Source organism: Rhinolophus sinicus, chromosome 16 (assembly GCF_057876585.1).
Source record: "Rhinolophus sinicus isolate RSI-liver-muscle chromosome 16, RSI-T2T, whole genome shotgun sequence".
NCBI lineage: Eukaryota > Metazoa > Chordata > Mammalia > Chiroptera > Rhinolophidae > Rhinolophus > Rhinolophus sinicus.
This window is the reverse complement of record NC_142516.1, coordinates 104,952,069-104,974,572: the sequence shown is the minus strand read 5'-3', so window position 1 is coordinate 104,974,572 and position 22,504 is coordinate 104,952,069. Positions and strand designations below refer to the sequence as shown.

General features: G+C 35.2%; 1 protein-coding gene and 1 non-coding gene across 3 annotated transcripts in view; one reads left to right on the top strand and one right to left on the bottom strand.

The window, feature by feature from the left end:
* Window positions 1–22,504, bottom strand: part of CDADC1 (cytidine and dCMP deaminase domain containing 1) — a 44,718-nt gene that overhangs the window by 6,781 nt on the left and 15,433 nt on the right. For both annotated transcript variants that reach the window (XM_019748029.3, XM_088792955.1), the window contains 5 exons: window positions 18,688–19,257; window positions 13,336–13,385; window positions 10,233–10,402; window positions 8,375–8,564; window positions 4,641–4,701 (listed from right to left, as the gene is read on the bottom strand). In XM_019748029.3, coding sequence (XP_019603588.1) covers window positions 4,641–4,701; window positions 8,375–8,564; window positions 10,233–10,402; window positions 13,336–13,385; window positions 18,688–19,257 — 1,041 coding nt within the window. The remainder of the gene's footprint in view (window positions 1–4,640; window positions 4,702–8,374; window positions 8,565–10,232; window positions 10,403–13,335; window positions 13,386–18,687; window positions 19,258–22,504) is intronic.
* Window positions 7,702–7,836, top strand: LOC141571422 (small nucleolar RNA SNORA52). Its single transcript, XR_012496165.2, has one exon. It is a non-coding gene; the product is annotated as a small nucleolar RNA SNORA52 (small nucleolar RNA).

Sequence of the window (22,504 nt, the reverse complement as noted above, 5' to 3'; positions counted from 1 at the left end):
TTTTATAAGGCCAGCATTACCATAACACCAAAACCAGACAAAGACATTACAAGAAAACTACAGATCAGTATTTCTCATGAACATAGATGCAGAAATACTCAATGAAAGGTTAGCCAATCAAAATCCAACAATGTAAAAAAGAATTACACACTGCAATCAAATGGGATTTATCCCAGGTATGTAAGGCTGGTTCAACATTCAAAAATCAATAATGTAATCTATTACATCAACAGGCTAAAAAAGAAAAATCACATGATCATATAAATAGATGAAATAAAAGCATTTGGCAAAATCCAACACCAAACATTCATGATAAAAACTCTCAGTAAACTAAGAATAGAGGGGAACTTCCTCAGCTTGATAAAGAGTATCTACAAAAAACCTACAGCTAACATCACACTTAATGTGTGGCACTCAAAGCTTTCCCACTACAATCAGGTACAAGGCCAGGGTGTCCCTTCTCACCACTCCTTTTCAACACCATACTGGAAAGTCCTAGTTAATGCAGTAAGACAAGAAAAAAAAAAGGTATACAGATTTGGGAAGGAAGAAATAACACTGTTCACAGATGACATGATCATCTATGTAGAAAACCCAAAAGAATCAACCAAAAAACCTCCTGGAATTAGTAAGTGATTGTATCAAGGTTGCAGGACACAAGGTTAATATACAAAAAGTCAACATCCAAAGAAGATATATAGGTGGCAAATAAACATATGAAAGGATGTACCACATCACATGTCATCAGGGAAATGCAAATTAAAACAATGAGACACCACTGTATGTTTATTCGAATGGCTAAAATCTAGAACACTGACAACACCAAATGCTGGAGCAAATGTGGAATAGGCACTCCCATTCATCACTGGTGGGAATATAAAATGGAACAGCAGCTTTGGAAAAGAGTTTGGCAGTTTGTTACAAAACTAAACATACTCTTGCCATATAATCCAGCAATCATGCTCTTTGGTATTTACCCAAAGGAGGTGAAAATACGTCTACACAAAAAATTGCACACAGGTGTTTATAGCAGCTTCATTCATAACTACCATAACTTGGAAGCGACCAAGATGCCCTTTAGCAGCTGAATGGATAAACTGTGGTACAGTCAGACAATAGAATCTTATTCAGTGCTAAAAACAATGGGCTATCAAGCCATGAAAAGACATAGAGAAACCTTAAATGCATGTTACTAAGTAAAAGTAGCCAGTCTGAAAAGGTGACATACTGTATGATTTCAACTATATAACATTTTGGAAAAGGTAAAACTATGGTTAAAAAAAAAAAAAAAATCAGTGGTTGCCCGGGAGTGACGAGAGGGGAGAGATGAGTAAGTGGAAAATGGAGGATTTTTAGGGCAGTGAAAATGCTCTGTATGATACTCTAATGATGGATACATGTCATTATATATTTATCCAAACCCACAGAATGTACACCACCAAGAGTGAACCCATAATGTAAACTAGACTTTCGGGGATGATGACGTGCAATGTTGGTTCATCAATCGTAACAAATGCACCACTCGAAGGAAGATGTGGGTAGTGGGGGAGGTTATTCATGTGTGGGGGCAGGGGTCATAGAACCTCTCTGTACCTTCCCTTCAATTTTCCTGTGCATCTGAAACTGCTTTAAAAAATAAACTCTTAATTTAAAAAAGTAAAAAAATTACCTTTTCTACTGAAATCTTTAATTTTTTGTATTTGATTTTTGTGTATCATGGAGGTAAGAATCCTGTATCATTTCTTCTACATGGAAAAGCAATTTTCAGCATTATTAACTGACAGTCTACTCTTACCCTTGATGTGCATTGCCATCTCTGTCAGGGATGTTAAGTGTTCCACAGTTCAAAGACTTGTGCCACTCGAAATACCAACAGTGTGCCAACTAATACACAGTAGTTTAACTCAGCCACTGAGTTTTTTTTTTGACAAACACGTTTTTCATTTCTCTACATTCTATCTGATTCTTTTCAAATTTGCCTGGCCATTTTTTTTTATAATTGCTTGTTTCTTGTTCTTTTTTTAATAGCATCTTTTACTTCCTAATCATTTTATATCCTCTATTTCATAACTCAAAAACATGAAGTCCTTGGGAATCTAAATATGCTGATTGTTGTTTCTGCTTATGCTTACTCATGATGGCATTATTTCCTTCTCTGTTTGGTGATTTTTCAGTTATGAGCTCATATTTGATTATATCCTATGGGCCTAAGTTGGGACCACTTTCCTTCTGAGAGAAGCTGCATTTGCTTCTGCCAGAAGGTGCTAAGGGAGCGTTCTAGCTTCCCTGGAGGACCCCACGCCTATTGTGGGAATGTTGGGCTTAGTTCTCCCACTTTGCAGCAGAGCCCAGGCTTATTCTCCAGGTCCCATCCCACAGGGACATTTCTCCGCAAGGTAACCTGGCTTTTGTGTCAGCGGACTGTTGCTATTTAAATTCTAGCAAACTGTTGCTCTTATCTCTATTTGTTTTCCCCCTAGGGGAATAGAAATACCTGGCTATTTTACTTATTTTCTTTGAAGTCCTGTGATTCCTTAAAACGAATACTCAAATACTCATTATGGGTTATTTGAGTTCCAGTTACACTGAGTGGGAGGCCACTTGAAAGTAGTCAGTCACACTGCCTGCCTCCCTCCCTTCTCTTTTTGTTCCTGGGGCTGGACTGAGGGACTATGAAACAGGAAGTCCCCGCAGAGCTGGGCAACCTCTCCCTTCACCACCCTCCTCCAGATCTAGACTTGTTGGGGGTGGGTAGGAGATGGAAGGAAGGACAAATACCACAAAGTCAAGCCCCAATCGAGTAATAAGGCTGATGTTTTAATTTTCATCTGTTCGATTCCTGTGTCTGTTTCTCAGCTGAATCCAAAATTAGAAAGGAATCACATACCATATGGTTCCATTTACATGAAATGGCCAGAATATATGAACTCATAAAAACAAAGCAGATTGGTGGTTGTCTGGGGCTAGGGGTAGTAGAAATGCAAATAACTACAAATGGGTAAGAGGTTTCTTTCTGAGATGATGAAAATATTTTGAAATTAGGTTGTGGTGATGGTGCACAACTCTGCAAATATACTAATAGCCACTGAATTCTACACTTTAAAGGGGCAAATTTATGATATGTGAATTTTATCTATTATAACATTGAGAAAGACAGGGATATGATTTACTGTTATAAAACACTTGTTCAAAAATGCATACAAAGCATAAACTTACGTGCAGGGAACTGTCACAAAGCAAACATACGTTTAACCATCACCCAGGTCAATAACTAAAATACCGCCAGCAAAGCAGATGGCCTTTGTCTTGTTTCCTCCTGATCACGGACCCCTCCAGTCAGTCTGGGACTTCTAAGCACAGCCTGCCTTCCTTTTCCTTAGTGATCTAGGAACAATACATCCTGGAAACAAGGCCTTTGTTGTCTATAAGTGGTAAATATCTTCTCCTATTCCATGGCCTTTGTACTCTCTTTTAATGGTATCTTTTGATAAACATGTTCTTAATTGTAACATAGATAAATTAAGTCATCTTTTTAATGATTAGTGCCTTTTCAGTCCTTTCCCTAACAAAAGGAATTATTAATTGATCCCTTCAAACACTGCTATTGAACACACATTCTTTTATCAGATCCGTACATATTTTTTCTTTCATTGTTTTTCTTGACAAATTTTTAAAAAGAAAGATGAAGCCTACTAGATGTGTATTTTTTTCCAGATTACAAATTAAAAAATTACTACTTGAATAAATCTACTTCAGAACACCGAAAATCAAGATATTCACCTAAGAATTATTTTCATAAAGACCTTTAGACTACTACAGAAGATGGCAGATTAGAGAAAAAAAAAAAATATATATATATACTAAAAAAAAAAAAAACCTTTATATTTACTGACTTTTCAGGGTAATCAAATCATTGTTATTATCAAGAAAACTTTACTTATTACACTAAATTTCCGTTTACCTAGAATCTAAACAATGAGAAAGATCACGTAGCTAATATTTAATAATAATGTTGTAAAAATAGCATAGCTAATATTTAAAACTAATGTTCAAAATTATGTGCCTAAGGAATTGCAAGATCTCCCAAAGATTACATTACATTTAAAATGTCGGTGTTGATATACAAATAACAAAGCTTTGAAGACTAGCAATTCATTTATGGTAGCTGTCTTGATTCTTAATTAGATTATGCAAATAACCAGAACATTTCCCATCTCTGACCAATCTGAGCAAATGTGGCTTTACTCTAAGAAGAATGTATATATCCTCATAATTTGGTCCTAGTTCCATCTGTGTTAATTATATGCATTTTTCCTTTCAAACTACCCAAGAAGCTTTTATTTTGGTATGGAAGAGCATTGTTATTTACCGTTTCATATAAATTTAATTTATAAATTCAATTTGTACATGATTATTTATATTAAACTGCAGATTCTGCAGGACTATTACTAGCACTTTCCATCACACCTAGCAGACAGTAAATATACAAATGTTTGTGAGCAAATTGAATGGCAAAAATCTAACCTGCAAAAGAGTATGCTCCATCTACCACCACCACAATTTCCACCACCAGATTGTTAAAATTCACAATGTATCCTTTCTTCTCAATTAACCTCAATAAAGGACTTGTAAATACTTACTCTCTCTGCTTTCAGGCTCATTTTGTTCAATAACGCGAATTCCTGATGGATTCCACTGCCACTGCAAAAGGGTACAAACATGTTACTTACATGTTTAAGAAACATTTACTAAACAGGATTTCAGCACTCTGCTTTCAAATATCAAAACAACTTTAAAAATGTAAGAAAAAAAGAGTTAGCATGTCTGTACCAACCAAGACTTAAACACCATTGAATGACCCTTAATGATATGACTTCTGGGATCAGAATTAATATTCTTAGAGAAGGAACGAACTTTAACGATCTTTTACCTCCATTTTACAGGTAAGGAAGTGGAAGACCAGAGAAGTGCAGTGACCTGCCCAAGGTTATACACTAACTAAAGACAGCAATAGAATTAGAACGTAGGTCTCCTGTGCCCAATACTAAAGAATTTCCACCACCTCATACTCTATCTCCAGGTCCCACAGATCTTATAATAGCTAGAGAAGGCCTAGAAATTAAAGAATGAAAATATGATCAAGATTATCTTGCCTTTTAATATAGTTACATCATATAAGATATACTATTATATATATCATATCTCTGACGATAGTTTTCCATCTTAACCATTCAGAAATAGGGAAGTTTATAGAGAAGACTGGCGCACCAGATAAGAAAAACTGAGTGTAATCAGTATCTCACAGCACAGCCCTTCCTTCCTTCCCTGTCACCAGAATCACTAATGACTTAACCAAAAAGGCCCCACTAGAGCACTAGCTCCAGAAAGACAATTAAGTGTTTAGTACCTGGGAGCCTCTTCCATAGCCTCAGTTAGTTTACCAAATAAACTAGCTAGTATCATGGGCCATGAAGGGGGATGAGATACAAGATAAACATTTTACCACGTGCACACACAAAAATCCTTGGAAAGGGAAGACATCTAGAACTGTTTGGTCACCTATAGAAATGGGATGGCTAGGGAAAAAGAGGACTTACAAGAGGTAGTAAGTTATAGATGAAAAAAAATTTTAAAGGCATGTTTTAAAACACGTCAAACCACTAAAATCCATTAATTTGGATGAAGTAAAAACCAGTAATCCTGAATATACATTTAAGGATAATCATAAAAAGACGATTTCTAACTGCAAAAACTTAGAAGAAATCGAGGTGTCCAACAACAGGGGAATGGTTACATAAATGTCAATAGATAGGAATGTTGTACAACTATTAAAAATTATTTTTGAAGAATTTTCAATGACATAGAAAATATAACATGTTAACAGTAGTATCTATGAGTTGTGGGATAACACTAGTTCTTTTTTATTTTCCTAGTCCTCCACAATGAACATATATTACTTTTATAATTAAAAGAAATAACTAATATGGCTGAATAGAGAAAAACCCACATATGTTTAAACAAAAAATGTAAACAAAATTTTAAACAAAAAAAGAGTTTCTGAGTAAATGGACATGGATATACACTGGTAAAATCTATTCTTGAAAATACTGTTGCCCAGTCCTAGCCATAACCCCGCAGAACAGAACCACTTACCTTAAGGCATATGGTAATACCTCAAAGAGAAAAGCAAACAGTTTTCACACAAAATTAATTTCAATTTGCTTTAGTCTTGAAAACAGTATCAAATTTACTGATACTCTTATATTACTTTTGACAGTCTAAAAGTAAGTATAATTATTATTAAAATTCAAATTTAGAACAAATACTAGTTCATGTTAGTTACTGGTATTTACAAAACGAGGTGTTTAGCTCACCAGGTAGTTTAAATCATTTAAATAATATTAAAGCCAGGCCAAATGAGGGAAAGGAGGAGAGGTGCAGAGGTAACCTTCACTGGAAGGAGTACAGAGAAAAACCACCGGTACCTGAGTGGGGATTCCTGGGTGAGGGGATTCATCAGTGGGTCTTGGCCCAACAGGTGTTTCTGTATCCCATCTCTGCCCAAGTGGTTTTCACCCCCTTTGTCTTCCTGGATCCTTCCACTTCTCTTGCCCTATCTTACATTCTTCTGATCTCTTCATTCTCTTTAAAATTGAAAAGCTACTAAAATCCACCAGGAAGCAAGATATTTCAGAATTCACTTAACCCATCACTCACAGTCCTAAAGAGCTAGGTCACTTAATCTTTATGAAGAGAATTTGAAAAACTTGTTTCTTTCCACTCTTCAGGAAGAATGAAGAGATAGAAAAAAAAAAAAACAGAACTGGAGACTTCTCCTTGACTAGTTGGATGTAAGCTTTTGTGTAGTTTTATAAAAGAGGCATCTTTCCAATCTCTCCCTTCTTCAGTGCCTCCTCCTTTTCTTTTTAAAGTTGTGAAAAAACTTGAAATAAAAACAAAAGTATAAGACAAAAATAAAAAGGGTGAAAATTTAAGGTACTTCACAGACAGACGGAAACTAGATAGTATGTTGTTATGTTTTAAAATTTTTAAATATACATACTTGGGGTGTCAAAAAATGCATATACATTTTAAGAAAGGAAAAAACTGTATTAAAATTGTAACACTTAATATATACCAATAACAAAAGATGAATACAAGTCATGTGTATACATTTTTTTGGCACTCTTGGTATATAGTTTAATAGATATCTTTTAGGTGCTTTATGTGTTCCAGGCACCCTGGACTCAAACGGGAATGTAAAGTTGAAATTTATAAACAGTTTTATTATATGCCTTTTGTATCCACTGCAATTTCTAGTATATAAATGTTATGTTAAATGCCAGAATTATCATTAAAAAGCAACACAGAATCTGGATGAAATCTCTTTGCTGTATAAAATATTATTAGGACATAATGGTGAACTCTGATTGGAATCTGTGGATGAAACGGCAGTAATGTGTCACCGATAATTTCTTGAGCTTTGTGGTTGTATTTTATGGTTATGTGGGAGAACATAGTATTTGAAGAAATATACAATGAAGTATTTGAGAGTGATTTGGTATCACGCCAACAACTTACTCTCTAATGTTTCTGGAAAAAAAAATTCTTTGTAGTGTTTTTGTAACTTTTCTATATATTTGCAATTGTTTCTAAAAAGAAAATAATTTAAAAAACCTAAATAGTAAAAAAGAATAAAGATGGTCCATCCTAATCCCTGCCGGCCAACCTGTGGCCTGTCAGGCTTCGCTTGTGGACCAGAGCACCCCAGAAGTCTCACCCGGAGGAGTGAGCACAGCTTCAGTGGGCTCATGCCATGGGAACTTCTAGACACTCTGGGGGGCCAAAAAAAAAAAAAGAAGAAAGAAGAAAGAGTTAAAGTTCTAAATTTTCCATGAACTGCTGCAGTACTTTTTTTAAATATATTAGGTGTGAAATCCTTTCTAACCTTTTCTGATTTTTCTCATGAAAAATGTATTGCGTGTGTGTGTGTGTGTGTGTGTGTCCCTCTCTGTCTTTTGGGTAATCTTAAACTATTTTCACCTCTATTAATCACTCCAAAACAAAAAAAAAAAGGATGAGAGTAAAGGTGGGTCATGGATTTTCTTTTGTTAGCCATTAGATGGCACCAAAGGGCCCACTAATTCAAGATCTGTAAGGTTAATATACAACTTTATAGAGATGTAAATTCATAAGGCAGAGATCCCAAACTGAACATTTGTAATTAGGCAAGTTCTTGCACATAAAAATAAACTCAATGATAATAGTTTGTTGAAACTCTTTAAAAGAATGGGAATTACTAATTTAAAATATGCAGCAGGGTACCAAACAATATAATGGCGAGTACACTTGAAAAAAGTGTCTATCTACTTACTGTAAACTTGCTAACACCTTCCAGTTCCCCAAATCGCATGTAAGAGATGTCTGCCTTCTTTTTTCCAACATCTACATCCCCTGCATAGATTTGTTTTATGCCTGCACCCTTAATTAAAGGTACACACTCATCACATGGACACTTGGTCACAAAAATCATACTTCTTTCTTCTGGTTTTATTTCTTGACACCTACAAAAAAATTATGAAATATTAAGAAGGTTGCTGAAAAGGTAAGCTATATTTTAGAGAAATCTTTAAAATTGAGCTGCTTTAAGAACAGATTTACAACATTATAAACAATTACAAACTAACCTTATTCTTGCTGAATTAGTCAATGCTCAAAACACATAAACTCATAACTGTTAAAATGTAACCTGAACATAATTATAACTAAAATTCATTCATTTATCCTAAGCAATTTGGCAACATTTCAGTATTAGATTACAAAGTAAATGAAAAAAGAGACAAGACACACAGAGAGAGATAAAATGTTTTCTAAGTAAGAACTTTATAATGCTGGAATTAGGGGCTAGAACACCCTCCTTAAAAGTTTATGATGTATTATTAGACATTACCTCCTCATGGTAGCCAAAAGATCTACTCCTTTATCTAGTACCTAATGGATATTTAATAAATGCTTACTAAATTGATGAGTTAATATTAAAGTTCTAGTTTGAGTTATAGTTCCCTTACCCCCCTCAACACAGGATAATTTTATTTAACAACTGTTTGGATTGAACAGATCCATATCTCCATACAAAATGAAGCAACTAAATCTATAATGAAGAGCACAAGGAAAAGAAGAGAGTTGTTTACTGGAGGTAGTTTAGGAGTAAGGGGTGCTCTCATCTGAGGTTATAGGGGTTGTATTTCCGGTTCTGCTTCACCTGGACTAGGACAGCAGAATTTTATGCACCTAGTCTGTTCAAACAATGTATCTGTAAATTAAGCAATCAGTAGTGTGGTGTGTCAATATCATTCCACTTCCCCATTACCTACCAAAAAAAGTCTAAGCTCACAGATCTCCCTATCCAGTCTCAACCAAATCCCAGGTACTCCACAGTCCACCTAACTGGAACATTCATATTCCTACACACACAAGCATTTTTCCTACTTCTAGACAGCTGCTGGGACTGAAGCAAGAATGGCTTCCCTGCAAGTAAGCATCTCCAATGACCGCAATCCTACCAAACCTTCAGAGCTCAGCTCCAAGGCCAGTTTTTCCATAAAGCTTTTCCCTCCCACCGCCCGTCCATCCAGAGCAGCCCCTGAATTTGTAGAGCACGTGTGTTGGCCTTTCCCGCACAGCCGATCACATCAGGCTGAATGCAGTGCTATATCCCCTACTGTATTATTAAGCACCGAAGGACAGGAACCATGTTTTATTCAGTTTTGAATACCCTACGATCACCCCCTAATGGTTAATGCTGAGAAATGTTTGTGGAAATGATCTAAAGGAACATTAAAAGGAGGCAATGTCAGTTATAATCCCTAACAAAAACTATGTTCATTTTGGTTCATAATAAGATCTATATACTCATAAATACAAAATATGTGCTCTAGATTTAGAAAACAAGGTTAGGTTACATCCCAGAAGTATACAAGACCCTAAGGACACAATTTTATCCTAGAGAAGGAAAAGGGGAGAAAAGACTCAGTAAAGTTGGAGGCCCTCAGCATCTCTGACAATGGCCTCAGGTCAGGCAGGAAAGACCAAGTAAAACTGAAGTTATGCTTCTAAAACAGAATATTTATTGGAATATTTTTAAAAAGGAAATAAATTACAGCTAGAAGAAAATTAATTTCAACTAACCCTTGCTTCATTTTAAAGAAAACACAGGCAAAGGAATTTCATACCTAAATGTCAAGGCATTCTGCTCTGCATGTACAATGTATCTGAATTTCCTTATTTCTCTGTCTTTCTGCTTGTCGTCCATGTTTGGGAAGTCAGCATATTCAGATCCAACAGGAAAAGCATTATAACCACATCCGATGAAGTACATCGCGCCTGTTCCATCACAATTTCGCTACGAAAGGGAGCAAACCAGCAGAGCTTAGTTTTCGACATTCTGAAAAGGCAACGTGCAATATATTTTTATGCCCGTACTTTGTATAAAGAATTTAATTTTCTATGACAAACTGAGCCATCGAAAACATACAATATTAGATTTTCCTACTTCAGTGTGGTCTTGTCAACTCTAAATTCCAAGAAGGCTGATCATCTCGCTAATATATAATCTCAAGGCAGTCCTTGGTTTTAGCAGTTAATTAAATACTAGCTTGTAAAATTCACAAATGGTTTCACTTGATTCAGACATCTCTCTCAGAACAGGTTATGTAATGCTGGAGAACAGAAACCATACTTTATTCTTTCAGATGTTTCATACATACCAGATATTCAATAAATGATTTTTAACTTATGTGCTCTGTGCTGTGTAAGCCAGAAATTTAAAAAATATTTTGAACAGATGATTTCTATTATTGGGCTAAAAAATGTGCCATTGTGATACAGTTGGAAAGAATAAATGAATACAATTTCCTTGAATTTTCAATATTTATTGAGCCTCTATTGTATGTGTATACTCGTATATTATCATAGAACTTCTTACCTCGGTGACTTTTCTTTAGTTCTCCTGGTCAATGGCATATTAGGTATTAATATGAATGCTTTATCAATTATTCAAGTGAATATTTTATAAATCATAGGTGTTTATAATAGTTTGGAATATGCTATAATAAACTTCACTAAATTTCAATATCTTATAAATTACTCATGTGATATTATCAACAGACTCATTACTGTAGCAGCTTGATAAAAATCATGGTTATGGTGAGCCAACAAAAGCTTACAAATATTTATCTCATTAATAATAAATTATTCTTCAGTACTTACTAAATGTCAAACATCAGGCTGAGTTTTATATGTATTATTTCATTTAACCAACCCTCACGACCTGGAGAATATTACTAGTATTATTCCCCTTTTGTAGATAAGGAAACAGGCCGAGAGAGACTAAATAACTTGTCCAGGCTCACAAAGCTAGTAAGTAACACAGCCAGAATTCAAGCCCAGGTTGCTTGACTCCAAACCCATTTTACCATGCTGCGTACACTCTAGATAATTTAACTGGAAACTTAAATTCCCCACAAAGTAGTTGAGAACAACCAGATGTTAAGTCAAAGGCTGAGGAGCATTCACATGAACACAAGTGAGAATTCCCGCCACAGGCCAGGCACTGGGAATACAGCTGTAACTAGGTAGAGAATTCCCGCCCTTGTGAACCTGACAATCTAGAGATGATAAGAACCTGGACACTCATTTTAACTGTGATGAGTGTCACAAATGAGCTGTACAGAACGCTACGGGAGTTTAGGGCAGAGGAACCTAGTCTAGTAGGCGTTAACAGTTGAGGCAGAGATAAGTAGAGTCAAGAGATATTTTGAAAGTGGAACCCACAGTAGCATGTTTCCCCGAAAATAAGACCTAGCCAGACAATGAGCTCTAATGTGTCTTTTGGAGCAAAAATTAATATAAGACCCGGTCTTATTTTATGATAACATAAGACCGGGTCTTATATTATACAACTTAATGTAATATAATATATTATAATATAATATAATACAATACCAGGTATAATACCGGGTATAATATAATACCAGGTCTTATATTAATTTTTGCTCCAAAAGACGCATTAGAGCTGATTGTCCGGAAGGTCTTATTTTTGGGGAAACACGGTACTTGGTGACTGAGTGCATGTGTGGGACGGTGACCCCTACCCCTGATGAAGGTTAGCAGGGAAAATCCTGGCGATATTGGCTAGGCTAAACAGGAATGGCTTATGAATCATCCAGGCAAATAATCAAATTACTTGCTGTAAAGTCTGGTGAAGCAAAATTTAGGCTTCCATACATAGTTTCTAAGTATTTCTTAATCCCATACCCTCCTAACCCATCCCCATAATTCCAAGCCCTTGTCATCTTTCTTTTATTAATCTCCTTATTTCCTGTCTACCTCTACCTCATTATTTTTATAATGCAAGTCTGATCAAATCATTTCTCACTTCAAAGATTCTTGGACTGCACTACCCAATAGAGTGCCACAGCCATGTATGGTTAGCCCAAATTGAGCGGTGTGTTAAGTGTAAAACACACTCAGGATTTTGAAGACAGCATTTCCCCCAAATGCAGAATATTTTATTAATAATATTTTATATTGATTATATGTTGAAATCTTGTTTCTGGACTTATTGGATTAAAATATATTCTTAAAATTTACCTGTTTCCTTTTTTTAAATATGGCTCCTATAAAATTTTAAATTATATATGTGACTTGCCTTTTATTCCTACTGGTTATCCTCAGGTGCGGCGTTATCCTTCAGGGTCCAGTCCAGTTTTTCTGCCACTGCTACATAAAACTCCGGACTCTAACATTCCAAATCATTTGCATTTTCCCACATTCTCTCTTACACCTCCTACCTCTGCATGTTCTTCTCATCCCATGAACTTGCTCTGCCTGGTGAATTCCTATTCATTCTTCAAGACTGGTAACATCTTACTTCCTCCAAGAATATTTCATTCATTTCTTCAAGCAGATAAAGGTTCCTCCTCTATGCTTTCTCAGTATCGTGTTATAATTACACTTATGTGCCAGTCTCTTTTTCACTTCTCTGCATGACTAGACTGAAAAAGGCCATGAAGGGCAGAAAATGTGGTTTTTAACTCCCCACTGCTCACTGTGGCACAGTGCCTGCCCTGTAGAAGGTGTTTAATAAATATTTGCTAAATGAATGAATCCATCTAGAAAACTGTTGAGAGAATGAGGAAATGTTTATAGAACATAATAAATGTACCAATACAAAATATTAATTCCAATGGGCCAATACAATGTAATGTACTTAAGGTTGAACTATGTTTACATAAAATCAAGGTTAAATGTTTAAAAAATTATTTTAATACTTACAGATTTTCCTTCTGCCCAAATGACTGCTCCAACTCCTGTTTTATGATCCTCTGAAAGACAAATGGCATTTACCTCAGTAAGAATCAATGACTTGTTAGTATCAGAAATATATTTTTCCAAAACTAATAAAGAACATATTGAAACATACTTCACAAATGTAACAGAAATCCTTGACATTTCACTAATTACAGAAAACCACTAAAATAAATACTTTTAAGCATAGAATGTGGGAACTAGGTACTAAATAACTACACAGTGTCACTACCAACATACTCACACATGCTCTACATGTGGAGATCATTAAAACGGCAGTGCCAAGCGTCAGGTCATGTCAAAGTTTAACCCAAACTGACTGTAACTATTGATTCTCTACCAACAAGTCAGTTTCTAAGTGATTGTTTCTAACAGAGAATAAACTGTATTAAAAAGAAGTGTCTGAACTAATGGATTTAATGTAATAACCATTTATAACAATAAAAGCTGTCTTCTCCTAGCATTTTTATACTCTAATCGTGGAAAATACATTTTATGCAAATGTTCTTGCTAAGAAAAATGTTTAAACTTATGATATAAACATGAACAAATCTTTATGGGATTTCGCATATATTGCTGGGAAGTGTTGGAAAGGGATTTTGATTTAAACAAAATGTCCTTCCCCTGACCTTTATAATTTGCCTTTAGGGGGAAAAAAGGCAAGTTAGTGACATGATGCTCATTTCTAAATCAAGTGGCAGAAGTTATAAACATAAGGTTATAACTTTCTTGCAGAACCAAAATCTCTACAATAAGTAATGCTGTACTTCTTAAAACCATTCATCTGAAGCAGAAATTAAAAAAAAAAAAAAATTTATATATAAAGAATTTTTCAAATTTCTAAGACAATTATACACTAATTATGAAAACCATAGTATTTATCAAAATCTTAATAAGGGGCTAATGTAGTTAAGTAGATACATTTACAGAAAAAGTAACCACCATTTGGGAACTTACTCTAGGGCATTTTCATACTAATGAGGATTAAATGAAACTGTGGCTTCACCTCATAATTTCCTAAAACTCAATCCTTTCAATGATAACATACTTAAACATTTACTTTTCCAGTAAAAGTACAAAAAAAGTCATTCCACCTATGCATTAAAAACTAGGATGCCTCACAAATAACTTTTTAAGTTAACTATAATGAAATTCCCAGCCTCAGTTCAGGCAAGCTCAGATTTTCACAATTATATCACAAAGCATTTGCATAATTTATTTTAAGCACTTTTTACCCATTATCTCATTTTTACATTAAAGGTAAAGTAAAATTTCCTTTTCCAGATGAGAAAACAGGCAAAGAAATTCAGTGATACACTGTAGCCCTCTGGACTCAACCTACTTGCCTTTCCCTTTCTCCTCTGACATTAAGAATTTCCTAACAAAGAGCTCCCTAGTGAATGCCTGAGGATACAGTGGTGAGGGCTTTCTACACTCGTGAAACGTACAAACAGGAACAAGGAAACACACAAGGACCTATGTGCAGTGCTGTGCTGTGCTCTGAAGGAAATGAACATCATGCTGAGCAATGGGGTGTACAGAGTGGAGACTGTCATGAAAGGGTTTGTTTTGTTTACACCCTTCCAAGACTTTCAGAATAAAACAGGAGGGGAAAAGAATACAGGTATGGCTTTACACTCATTTCTAAGGCAAGCGGCAGAAGTTATAAACATGATGTTATATTTGCCTGCAAAACCAAAACCTTTACTGGAAGTAAAACTGTACTTAATATACACATAAATCTGAAACAAACAAAAAAAAATTGAAAAACTGAAATAGAAATTCTGCATATAGGGACCTACTTTTCCTACCATCTACACTAAATTGTGTGTGTTTTTTAAATTAAAGTCTATTGGGGTGACAATGGTTAGTAAAATTACATAGGTTTCAAGTGTACAATTCTATAATACATCATCTATATATCATATTGTGTGTTCACCACCCAGAGTCAGTTCTCCTTCCATCACCACACTAAGTATTTTCAAGATGTTTTTTTTTTTTAGCCTCGGGAGCCACTTTTTCTGTTTCATTCTGGAGACAGACTAAAATTTGTCAGGAAGGAAAAACATGTGATTTTCCATCAGCAAGCAGCTCTACTGCCTAGCTAAGGTTAGTCACACCAACAGAATATCCTTTATTATGTGTCTTTTATAATCAGAATAAAATTTCATCCTTGTTAAATAGAGTATATTTCCCCAAGCCTCAAGGTTGGCTGACAGATGAGGCAATTTCTCAAAAATCTATTCATGTCTGTAATTTTTACAGAAATTGTTCAGGTCATTCACAGGGTTTTCTCTGTACAGGAAAGGTCAGCTTATCATCACTGAGCCAAATTCCTGAGACTGATCACTGACAATCAGAGAACCCTTTATCCTATGGTTCTGGAACACAGGAGTGGTTATTTCAGTTCTCAATTCTGTGCTCACGTCAGGGTTTGTCCACTGGCTGCTTGTTAAAAATGCAGGCTTTCTGTCTCCCAAGGAAATGCCTGATGCAACTTCTGCAGGAAAGGCGGGCTGACTCAGGGATCTGCATTTCTCATGAGCGTCAACTCTGTACTAAAAGTTGAGAACCACCAAGTTATAATTTGAAACAGTAACTTTCTTGACTACTTTCATCATCAATTTGTGGTTCCGGAGGAAGGCAAAATCCTCAGCTTTGGGAAATGCCTAGTCTAATGGGAAAACAGGACCCAAAAAAGAAATGAAAAATCACACTTAAACCAGGTAGATAAAATGTGATGCCCTCCTGACTTTTTTTCCCCTACAACCTACACAAATTTTGTCATTTTTTTGCTACCTCAAAGTATTGTAGAAACATACTTTTAATGACACCTTTGTGTATCCTATGCATTCATCATTCAAAAAGCAATTCTTAAGCACTTACTTTCAATTAGTTTTAGAATTCTGTTAGAGGTTTTAGAATTAATTTTAATCATGTGTACTTTTAAATGAAATGGTTTAATTGAATGGTTTATCTATTAATTAGAGTGAAATAAAGTCATCAAAGCAAACTGAATGGTGTGAAATTAAAAGTCTGAGTTATTAGAAGCATACTCTATCATGGGGCTATCTACCTGGCTGGATTGTCCTCCCTGTTAAATGATGAGATAGGTATATAGCCTAGCTCTGTGTCTGACACACAGTAGGTGCTCAATAGTTATTATTTATCATCAATGAAGAATACAGGTCCAGAATTCCTTATCTAAAGTCCCTATATAAAGTTTTTTTGACAGCTTGATACACTTGTTTTGTGGCCACACCTGACCAAATATTTAATGCAAATATTCATAGATTTTTACTCCACACATGTAAACGTGTTTTATTACAAGACCCAGACCCCCACTCCCCGGGAGTGTTGTGTAATATACAGTATATGCACCATATTACCTTTCTAAAATCTGAAAAATTCTGAATTCCTTTTCATCTAGTTCCAAGGGTTTTGGATAAGGGACTGTGGACCATTTATCTTTGGGTATTAAAAGATGTCCTTTATCCATTTAACACACTGTGCTTAGTTAAGCTAAGAAAAAATTGATGAGGAAGACATGGTCTCTTGCAGGGAAGAGTTCACAGTGGAGGGAGTGCATGATAGAGTTGCATCCTATTTAGATTTGGGTTCCAGGCAAAAATTCATACACAATCAAAAAAAGTATCCTTGAAAAATCTTTTAAATTGCCCATCAAGTGCAGAAGCATGGCTTTATGTACAAAACTAGGCACAGGAATAGTGGATAAATTTATAATTAGGGGAGCTAATAAAGAATATACAGAGGGTGCCAAAAAATGTATACACATTTTAAGAAAGGAAAACACTGTATTAAAACTATAATATTCAATATGTACCGATAAAAGATGAATACAAGTCATGCGAATACATTCGACTGGCACTCCCGGTATATGCAAATTTATATCTATACATTACTGCATTTTTAAACACTGGAATCAAACATGGTATGATGAGCTGTTCTATGAGAAGCAAGAGCTGAGAACAAGTAAAAGAACAACAGATTCACATCTCCCAGCTTACACTCATTCTGGAATCAGCTGAAGTCTCATTAACAAAGGGGAATTCGTGAACTAGAGCTGTAACAGCTGTTCCCATGTATGTTTCTGTCTTTCCAGAATGGTTCAGAGAAAAATTACTTGTAAAGCTGGTTTGGGCAAAGAGAGTAACATATAGCCCACGATACAAGATAGTCACATTAGAGCAGACTTGTACCCTAGACAGTTGTCTGGCATCATATAGCTTACACCTGTGATAAATCAAATTCTTTAATAAGAATTGAGTGATTATTAACCCTGCTGAACGTCAGAACCCCTTGCAGAACTTTAAAAATTCATAAGCCTAGTTCACACCCTTCGGGACTTTAGTCTGGGTTGGAATTTGAGCATTTGTTTTTTAATAGAGGTTTCAGTGGTGATTCTGATATGTTGCCAGTTGAGAAGCTCCCTTCTACTGAAATGACTTCAACCTGGAGTCTTTGTTTAGAATATACTGTAGGCAGTGGCATATGTATGGACCTTTTATGAAGATTTTGTTTTCCTCCTTTCTTGGAATAAGTTAAAAAAAAATCCTCCTATAGTACACTGGTCAAATTGTACTCTATTGCTCCTCCTGCCTACATTTTTTCCTTATTTCGAAGTTGCATTTTAAGAAGTTATCATGATTCTACGTTGAAAAATCTTACATCTGTTAAGATGTAAAAACACTGTTCTATAATTGGAAATACAGATGCCATCTATCACAATAAAGAAAATTTCCAAGAAATAGTTTCCTTGTTTACATGTCTACACATGCGTAACTTAATAAAGTAAAAATGTTTGATTTCTCAACTTGCTGATTGAAGATACATCAGCAATTGGAAAAATCTGCCTTGGAAAAATATTCCTTTACTTTGATTCTGTTAGTTGTTTTGAATTCATGTATCGTAAAGATTTTTAAAGTTTGTATTAACTATTGAATACATATAAAATATTGAAGAGTTAACAAAATGAATGATCTGGCTCTCTCTTTTTGTCCCATCTCTAGTGAAGGGATTAATGAACAGCGAAACAAAAGCAAGAAGCAGAAAGAAGGGCCTAGATAATCAGGCCCTGATTTATAAATGTAGCACTAAATTATAAGGCCACAAGGAATCCTAAAACTGCTCTAAGAAAAGTTCTGTACTCGAAGGTCTCACTAACTTCTCTCTACTGTATGATCAGCAAAACTGAGAGTAAATGAACTCTACCATAAATGATATGAACCTCACTTTACTTCTAAGATAAATACAACCCAACCAAAAAGCCCCAATTTATGAACTAAGCATATAACTCACCAGTTCGATATGCCAATAACCTGGCCTGAACCATGCAGTGCCTTGCAATTTCTTGTGGCAAACTTTGATTGTGAATTTCATTTATCTGTTCGGGATTGCCACAATAAAATCCGTAGTGTTTAAAGTTGGGTACACTGGAAGCTACTGTGGCCAAAAGTAGGATAAGGTCTTTCATGTTTTGCCTTAGATTGCTAAAGTATGGATTTTCACATAGGTTCTCCAAACCTATGGTCATCAGTATTTGCTTATGTAGTTCTTCATTTGAAATGAAAAATAACACTTCATATTCTTTTATTCTTTCTTGTCTACATTTGGAATAAAAGTCAATGTTAGCATCCGGCATTGTTTTTATAATTTTTTGAATAAAGTCACACTTGTAAGAGGTCTCCTCTACAAACTGCACCATATAACACACCAAAGGCTGAAGCAGGACACACACATGGGCCCGACTGTTTGATTTCAATCTTTCCACTGCTTTGGCATCTAACTTTGCATCTTCAGAACTTGAAGCCTCAGAAAGCAAACTTATTTCTGGATCGGCAGGCCAATATGAAATTCGGTTAACTCCAGCTGAAATATAAAATATGAAAGGTAGCTATCAGATATATACTGAAATTAAAGGTTTTCATGATAAATCCACCATATCATTGCAGTAGGTCCAGAGGTCCCAGTATAATAAATGTCTATTACCGAGTCACCTATAATACAGCAGCCCCAGGGGTTGGCAAACCATGGCCCACAGGCCAAATCCAATCTGTTGCTTATTTTTATGGCTTGCAGGTTAAGAACAGATTTTATAGTTTTGAATAGTTAGAAAAATAAAAAATAAGAATACTTTGCAACACATAAAAATTATACGAATATCAAAGTTCAATGTCCATAACTAAAGTTTTATTGAAACATGGTCCCACCCATTTATGGACACAGTCACTGACTGCTTTTGCACCACAATGGAACAGCTGAGTTGAGAGCTGCTTGAGCAGCTGTAGAGAACACTATATGGCCTGCAAAACCTGAAATATTTATTATCTGGCCCTTTATAGGAAAAGGTGGCCAACCCCAAACAGGGGTCTTTGTGGTATTTGTGGAATCACTGGCTTTGTTAAGTATGATCCCGACGCCCATTGCTGGGACTCCAAGTAATCAAATGGCTGCTTTTAAAAAGATCCTAGCCATCGATTGATAGGGTCTAGAGTTTTGTGTCTGAGATAAACTATTCAAATGCATTAAAAATTTAGCTGTACTCGGAATTCTTCCTCTGGGAAGCTATTCTAAGAAAATGTTCTAAACAAACACCAAAAAAAAAAAGGCATGGATAAATTTAGTGCCACATTGTTTAAAACTGTAAAAACACGGAAAAAATCTAAATGGACAAAATAGGGGAATGGTTAAACAAATTAGGGTCTTCCTCAAAATAAAATATTATAGTTATTCAAAATGTTCACAAAAAACCTATACTGTGAGGGCAACAGTGGAGGGGGGCAATATTCTTTTTTTTATAAATCCACAAAATTAAAATCAGAACAATAAACTAGAAGGAACATTTTTCAATCAATGTGACAGAGGAAAGGTTAATAATCTTTAATATACAGAGAAGATTTTAATTCATTAAGAGCACATATAAATTGACAAGAGCAACAAGGCCTCAAAAGAGACCAAAAGATATGAACAATTTACAAAAGAGAAAACAAAACTAAATAACAAACATATGAAAAAATATTTTGATTTGTATTTGAGATTCAATGATGAACATGCCTTATACAGAGTAAAGCACTCAATTATTCACCAAGTAATTAGTGTTTCACAAAAAAGAGACCCCTTTACTAGTATCTCAGTAATTACAGCTAGGAGAGACATTTTTTATGATTGTGCCCAGAAGTGACTGGAGAGATAGTCACAGAGTGTTGTGCATTCCAAGTAACAGATGCATTAAAAAGTCTTAAGTTGAACAACTGCACATTTCTACCGACTCTCTGCTACTCCTGACTTACTGTGTCTTGGGCTGTAAAACTAATACCAGAGTGTTTCCTCTGGCTGCATTTCACTTTCCCTCTGTTGGAGTTTTCATGATCCATTTCCTAACCAGCAGTGATCATCAATCTTTCATCTGAACACCCTGGTTGCTTCTAGTAATCCTGATTTAAGGAGAAGTGGGGATGACTAATCTTTGAATAAATATTCATGCCCAGTGGCAAATGCTACAGCAGAAGCTTTTCAATTTTTTTGTCTTAGACCCCATTACACTCTTAAAAATTAATGAGGACCCCAAAGATGTGGATTATATCTACTGATAATTACTGTATTAGAAAATTAAACAAAATTTTTAAAAATTTTATTAATTCATTCAAAATAACAATAAAGAACCCATGATATATTGATATAAATAATATAGTTCAGTGGAAAATAACTATATTTTTCAAAACAACAACAAGAACTAGTTGAGAAGAATGACATTGTTTTAAATTTCTACAACTATTATCTGGCTTAATAAAAGACATCTGGATTCTCAAATCTGCTGCTGCTTTCAATCTGCTGCTGTTTTCATCAAAGCATATGCAAAGTATCCAGCCTCACACAGATATGTATGTAGTTGAAAAAGGAGTATTTTTAACAGCCATTTCAAATAGTAGTGACTATTCTTCTTTTACACTACATAAAAATTTGACAAAAGATGGTGTCTTAAAGATTACAATGTGAAACCTGCAGTCACATCAACATATTTTTTGTACTATTCTGTTGAAGTCCATTAGTCTACCTTGCACTTAGAATGGCTGTTTTACTCATTATATGATTTTGTAGCATTGTACATTTGGCATTTGAAAAACACCGGTTTACTGATCTTACAATATGTTTTAAATTCTACTCATTAATATCACCACCAATCTCATTCAGAAAAGTCTTTAAGTGTTGGGAAAGCTGTAAGCTCATGATGGTGGATGTTAAGTTTTTCAAAATTTTAATTTTCACTTGAAGCCTCAAATTTTATCACTGGTAACAAACACTGTCAGTTGTTTCCCTGGAAGTGACAGGTTCACATCATTCATTTTTGAGAAAACGTCTGCCAAATAGTCAACTCCTCGGTTTGTCAATTCATGGTGTTCCATGAAAAAAGTGGATAATTCAGTTCATGACTCAAACAATTGCATAGGTGGTTTTCCATAAGGCAACCTTCATATTTAGGTTTGTAGCAAAAGTCTACCCCTATTTTCTCACATAGAATATTATAAAGATGTGTACTCAAGGGTTGGGATTTAATAAAATTAATAATTTTTACTGTTTCATCTAAGACATTCTTACATGAAACTTTTAACTCCAAGTACGTGGCCATGCAGAGGACGCTATTACTGCATTCTGGCCATGAAGAGTACAATGATTTCTACTGCCTTGATTCTTGCTGGGCAACAGTAGTTTTACTCGCCAGTTTTGGTACTATTAGTGTAAATGTAGAAGGATTACAAAAATAGTTTTGACTTTATGAACATCAGGAGCCCACAGACCACACTTTGAGAACCACTGTGCTTTGGAAATGCTTGCTATGTAGCTGACGCAACAATAAATGTAGCTAATGTCGCTATAGCGTGGGGTTAAATCATGCTACTTCCCAAGATACAACATATAAACCTAACCTAACCTAGCAATTTTATTTATGTATGGGTCTAACACGAACATAAGCATTTCTATTGTAGGACCTTCCTGCTTTTCCACACTTCATTCTCTCTTGCCAGGTTTAAATGTCTTAACTCAAAGACATCACGCAGTGGTCAGTAACTTGTACTCCCCTATTTTTCTAATTATATCTCTGAGACTATTAGGACTG